General features: G+C 34.9%; 1 protein-coding gene across 1 annotated transcript; it reads left to right on the top strand.

The window, feature by feature from the left end:
* The first annotated feature begins 2,777 nt into the window (after positions 1-2,777).
* On the top strand, positions 2,778-4,195 carry eny2 (ENY2 transcription and export complex 2 subunit). The gene is made up of 5 exons (XM_051131749.1): positions 2,778-2,918; positions 3,223-3,296; positions 3,610-3,680; positions 3,767-3,841; positions 3,956-4,195. Exons 2-5 carry the CDS (start codon positions 3,229-3,231, stop codon positions 4,027-4,029), a joined length of 288 nt encoding a protein of 95 aa, XP_050987706.1. The 5' UTR covers positions 2,778-2,918; positions 3,223-3,228; the 3' UTR covers positions 4,030-4,195.
* The last annotated feature ends 2,397 nt before the right edge of the window (positions 4,196-6,592 follow it).

Here is a 6,592-nt window from a genome sequence, read left to right as displayed (position 1 = left end):
ATTTAAAGAGACACTATGACTCTATAACAGACCTTGTAAGCCATCAATCACTCTGTCGGGTCAGGACGTTTCCACTTGAGTGCTCGCTCGCCCCTCAATCGTATAGCCTGAGTTCATGACTTTAACACACACACGGGTCAGTATCAATAAAAATCAACACACAATGTCTGGAAAGGTGTTAACGGCAATGTTATGAACCCTAGACCATTCAACACAGCACTTCTGATTCTTAGATGTCAGTAAAATAAAGGCAATTAAAACCCACAAGGCATCCAAAAGCTCAGTGGAGTGTTTAATTAAACTAGAGATGAGCAAATCCATGGTAAGAGACTGTCATGGGGTCTTCAAATCAAGCATAATAAGGCCCCTAAAAAGCACAACGCCACACTTTTTAGCAGTTTATGACACCCCCATGGTTTAATTAGCTGATTTGGGTGGAAATTATCATTTAGATAATTGTTATACTTTTTAACCACCAGACATCTGATCGTAGAACTTAGGAAGTTAGTTAAAACTGCCATTATTGATGACATTTAAGATAATTATAAAGCAGATAATTATAAAGCAGACTTGAAGAGCAAGAAGTGACGTCCACTTATATGTTATGGTGCTGCTGATTCTCCTCATACATAATTTTTCGGAACTTTCTGACTTCAGTCAATGCATTCACCAAACTCTCTCACCTAATAAGGTGCCAAGATCTATACATGTATAATCAAAAAAAGCAAAATTGATTGTGTTAAATCAGGAGACACCCAGGAGAGACCCTTCAGACTTAAAATTCAGCCTGTACTGCAATTAAATGTATACATACATACATACATACATAAAGTAGCCTATCAATGCCACGATTCAGAGGTTTGGGGTTGGTAAGATTTTTGAAAAGTGTCTTATGCTCACCAAGGCTGCATTTATTTGCATATAAATACAGTTTTAAAGCAATTGTAAACATTTTGTTAATTCTTGTAAATGCAAACCTGATTTTTCATCAGCCTTACTCTAGTCTTCGGTGTCACTTGATGCTTCGGAAATCATTCTAATTTGCTGGTAACATTTATTATCTAACATTTATTATCTGAATGCTGAAAACAGTGATACTGATAAATAATATTTTTGCTGAATAATGAATCGTATGCTGAATAAAGGTGTTAATTTATTGTAAATAAATAAATAAATAAACAACATTTGAAAATTAAAATTGAAAGTTACTGTTCCAAAGTCAATTGACATGGATGGTCTAGACTAACCAATGCACATCAGACTGGCTTAATCTGTACACAGGTGTTCAGCCTGAATCAAACAGCCAGTCAGAATGACTTCTTCTGCCTCACTGAAGGGCTTCTGGATGTTGCTGTAGACTGAATTAAATTCTGCTGCAACTTCACTCCCAAACAAAGTGCACAGAAGCAGAAAACACCAGAGAGAAGACAAGAAACAGCTACATTTATGACTTTAAGTTAGCACACAGGCCAACACAGACCTGTTGGTTTAAAGTTATAAAAAATCCAACCAGTAAGTGTTTCTGGGTTTTTTTCTCTGATGGTGCTGATTCTTTTTGAAGCTAGACAGCACCAGTCATTCACTCTAACAGCATCGCAGAATGCCATCATTCACATTGTTCTATTCACATTATAAAAAAATGTGAATAAAATAAAAATGTACAGATTTTAAAAAAACTTTTTCTTTAAGCTGCTGAAAAGCTTTGCATATGGTCTCACCTAATTAACAGTTCCCAGTGCCTGTGTAAATAAAATGTACAAATGAGCAAAGCATATTATTTTCTTCTAAAAGAAAAAAGAGCCACGTAACTCCTTGGCTGACATCGTCACACGGTGTTCTTGTACAGTTTTATTCTCAAATAAGCTTTACCTGTAACATGAAGAGCAGACGTTTGGTTTAGGGTTACATTCTCTATGGCACATCGCCATCTTGTGGTGTAGGATACCTTCATAAAAATCGAGAAAAGCGTAAATATTAATTCAATATCAAGAAATGTAATATTATACTAGAACACAGTAAGCATTCCGTAACTTTCAGAAAAGTTTACCTCAAGTTCTTACGTATTTGTAACTGTCCCTGGTGAAAAAACCAGCATATGCTGGTAGGTATGTTTTGATGCTGGTTTAAGCTGGTCCTTTGCTGGTTTATGCTGGTCCTTAGCTGGTTTAAGCTGGTCCTTAGCTGGTTTATGCTGGTCCTTAGCTGGTTTTTGCATAAACCAGCTAAGGACCAGCATAAACCAGCAAAGGACCAGCTTAAACCAGCATCAAAACCTACCTTACCAGCATCCCAGCATCAAAACATACCTACCAGCATATGCTGGTTTTTTAACCAGGGGTGGTATCTGTAATACTATTACCAGACAGGCCTAAAATCAGGATTTGCTCCAAGTGCCTTGTAAGATCAATGTAATGAAAATTAATCGATGAATAGATTTCCCTTAATAGATTAATTTAATAGTACAAATCTACGATATGTATTTCAAAATACCGTCTAGTAACATACTGTGGGATATTTTCGTGAGGACGTCTCCGTTTTTCTCTGTACACTATTTCAACAACTATTAAAAATATAAGAGTAGTCTCGTATGTAGTGCACATTTTTATTTATTTATTTATTTATTTGATTTTATTTTATTTATTTATTTATTTATTTATTTATTTAATTTTATTATTATTATTTTTTTTTTTTTTTTTTTTTTTTGAAAGACGCACGTTTTCTTTACTGTACATCAAACAAGCTCAGAACGCCATACATTGTAATTAAATAGGAACCATTAAGTTAGAAGGAACCTTCCGCTGGTGAACGTGTTTCTGTGGGGAAGATAAACGGTGTGCGGAACGGCCGGCTACAAACAACAGCAGAGAGGTTCACATATACGCCGATGAGAACATTATGCTTATTTCCATCAGTATTTGGTACGTTTATTACAAATCACATAATATTAATTACATTAATACATAATTGCAACAACGTTAACTTCATCTGGCGCTACTTCCACGGCAATTAAAACAGTTACACGTGTTCGTTAACAGCAAAATGTAAATGCTAAAATGTATTTTTCCACAAAGTCCGGCTGGTTGTCGGTTTGTTTGTTCATGTTTAATGTAGAAATGAGTACAGAACATTGTGTTTTCTGAGTGGGCACACCCTTTGTCTGTGACACTGGCGTTACGAGTTCAGTACTGCGTCACGCTGAATCGTTTTCACTTCTTATTTCAGATTAATATGAGTAAAGAAGTACAAATGAGAGCCGCTATTAACCAGAAGTTAATTGAGATGGGTGAGAGGGAGAGGTAAGTGTCTATAATCGTGATCCACGAACCAGGTCTCAAAACCTAGATAGTTCCTGCTGATATGTATAACGTTTTGTAGCATAGTCCCAAACCTAGTGACATATTCCTGGAATTTAAGCCATTTGATAAATGTTTTAGTTGTTTTTAGCATTATGCTAAGCTATTAAGCATTAGATTGGCTGCAAATGACTTAAGAGAGTAGTCAAATGAAAATTTTTTTGGCATCATATGCATAATGTTCAAAAATGCTATCTTACAGACGCATCCCATGAGTATATACTTAATTTTATTAATGAATTGTTTCTTTGGTCAGGTTAAAGGAGTTGCTTCGAGCCAAGCTCATTGAGTGTGGCTGGAGAGATCAACTCAAAGCTCTCTGCAAAGGTAAAAACACTGGTCTGATCTGTCTCAAAGCATTGCATAGATTTCAGTGGTTGATTTGTGAACTCATATTGTTGGTTGGTTTGCAGAGGTGATCAAGGAGAAAGGCATAGAGAACGTTACAGTAGAAGACTTAGTCGCTGGAGTGACTCCCAAAGGAAGAGGTAGGTGGTTTTTAATCGTAAATCCCTTATGATTTTTATATACCTTTATTTATGAGTCATCAACATAAGTGCTAAAAGCATAATCATTAATAATAACTCTCTTGTGTTCATCAGCCCTGGTGCCTGACAGTGTAAAGAAAGAGCTGCTGCAGAGAATAAGAGCCTTCCTCGCCCAGCACTCGACATGATGCTCAGCATATCTGAGAATGTTCTGAGAGTATCAGTCATTTTTGTATTGACATTATGCCAATAGCAATGCCAGAATGCTATAAGTTTAACTGTTTCATGGTGTGATTTCACTCTTCATTGTGTATTTTTGTTACTGCCAATAAAGGTTGATCATGTTTGTACATATGTTATTTTTGACGGCTCAATTCACTTCTGTATTGGATTAATATATAAATGTTTGTCCAAACGTCAGTCTAGTACAGTATGAAACACTCATTCACCAACACACCACTGCCCTCTGCTGGGTAAGGCTAGATACCTAATGATAAAGCTCTATTACATAATCTATCATCTTTGGATTTTGAATCTGAATTTTTCAGGCCTGTTTTTCCAGGAAAAAGGGGTTTTGTAGTGATGCCATAGAAGTGAACTTTTCAGTGAAAGGTTTAGTAGAAGAACTGTTTTTTTTTCTTAATGTCAAGAACATTTAAAAAAATTCTTCAAAACAAGATTTTAAGGAGATCCCATATTTGTCATTTCTTTGTCTAGGTCAAGAATTTTAGGAGGCGTAGGAATAATATCAGTGCAGTATTACAGCAGCTGTGTCAATAGATAATTGAGCCAGAGTTTAGGGTGGAGACAGAGATATGGTGCCCTTCTTTAACTTGATTTAAGTAGACAAGGCATTAAAACAAATAGCACTAAATGGAAAAACACACATTGTATGATGGAATTATTAAACATTTAACTATTTGATGTTGTAAGATTATTAAGCTATCCAAAGTTTTTTTTTTTTTGGCAAAAGTAAATAACGCCAACAAACCAAACTTAATACTGATTCCAAACCCTTATTAAAACCTACATTCAAACCACTTTTATGTCTGTTTGCATGTATGCATGTTTTTCTGTGTTAAACATTAACTCAGCACATATAAAACATAATTTAGTCTAAATAATATAAAAACCAAGTCCTTTCAAATGTATTGGTCTAACAAAGCTAAATTCTTTTTTTTACAATTTACACTCCTAGTCAAACGTTTTTTATTATTTTTTTAAGAAGTCTATTCTGCTCAACAAGCCTGTATTTATTTAATTCAAAGTACAGCAAAAACTGTAAAATTTTGAAATATTTTTACTATTTTAAATAACTCTTTTCTATATGAATATATTTTAAAATGTAATTTATTTCTGTGATTTCAAAGCTGAAAATTTAGCATCACTACTCCAGACACGTGATCCTTCAGAAATCATTCTAATATTCTGATTTGCTGCTCAAAAAAACATTTATTATTATTATGTTGAAAACAGCTGAGTAGAATTTTTTTCAGATTTCTTTTCTTTTATGACTCCAGGCTTTTGAATGGTACAGCGTATAATGTTACAACTATTTCACACTATTACTGCTTTTGCTGTATTTTCAATCAAATAAATGCAGGCTTAGTGAGCAGAAGAGACTTCTTTAAAAAAACATAAAAAAATCTTTTGACTGTGTGTATATTCATAATCTATATTCGTAGCATTCCAATATTGTATTCTGATTAAGATGTTCAAATGTCATGGTGACATCCAAACAGTGTGCATTCTACTTTTGAAAATCTCTCCTATTAAACAAAGGTGCATGTTATATTGGTATAATGAAAACTGAAACCTCTTAATGTTTGCTGAAGAGAACACAGTCTGGAAATCTCATGATGTTTTAGATGAAAAAACAACCCATTTTGTCAGAGATTTAAAATGACAAATTGTATAAACCTGATTTTGAAATTGCACAGAGCACACTAACCACAAAAGAAAATTTCAAACCTAGAGCTGATTTGTAATCATTTTAGTTTTGTCATCAAACCAAGAATAGACATAAAATATATATCAGATTTCTAGCATTCAGCTTTTTCGGCTTTCCCAGGGTGTACGCTAAAATCGGCTGAATTCTTTTGCCTAAATTTATGAGGCTTAAAACACAGGGCTTCGGCTCATATGGAGCTTACAGTTCAAGTCTACATCTGCATGGGTGTGCATCTCACGAAAAATTGGCCGAGTTTTGCCTCAGGACTGAGAAGGTTTAAACGTATTTACACCCTGTTGTGCCTCCAGGGAACTGTTTTCCACCAGCTAATGAGACTCTAGAGCAGGGTCCACTCTGTTATTTCTGGCATGTGCCTGCCGGTCAAACAGGCATCATTCTTTCTCTCTCTATCCCTCCTCTCTCTCTCCGCTTCTCTCTCTCACTCTCATTTCTTCTCTCAGTAGCCCATTGCAAATTACAAATAAGAGGAAATACATCATCCCTTTTAATTTAAGCGCCAAGTCGAGGTCTGCCAAAGTTAACACAAGGCAATCTTAGGTAATGATCAGTGAGCGTGTATAAAGTTTCATTGAACATGACTTCACATTTCTCTTGTTTATCCCATGACAGCAACATTTTAAATCCACAGCAGCTATGGAAGGAATGTTGTGGAAGTGCAGATTTATTTGCACATATTACAATCTGAATCTGGTGTAATTGAAATATATGAAGTTGAATCTCAGCGGGGTTATTATGGTTAACAAAAAATTTACTTGAAATAAATGTTAACTTAAAATACA

Source organism: Labeo rohita, chromosome 16 (genome assembly GCF_022985175.1).
Source record: "Labeo rohita strain BAU-BD-2019 chromosome 16, IGBB_LRoh.1.0, whole genome shotgun sequence".
NCBI lineage: Eukaryota > Metazoa > Chordata > Actinopteri > Cypriniformes > Cyprinidae > Labeo > Labeo rohita.
This window is presented reverse-complemented; position numbering and strand designations above follow the sequence as displayed.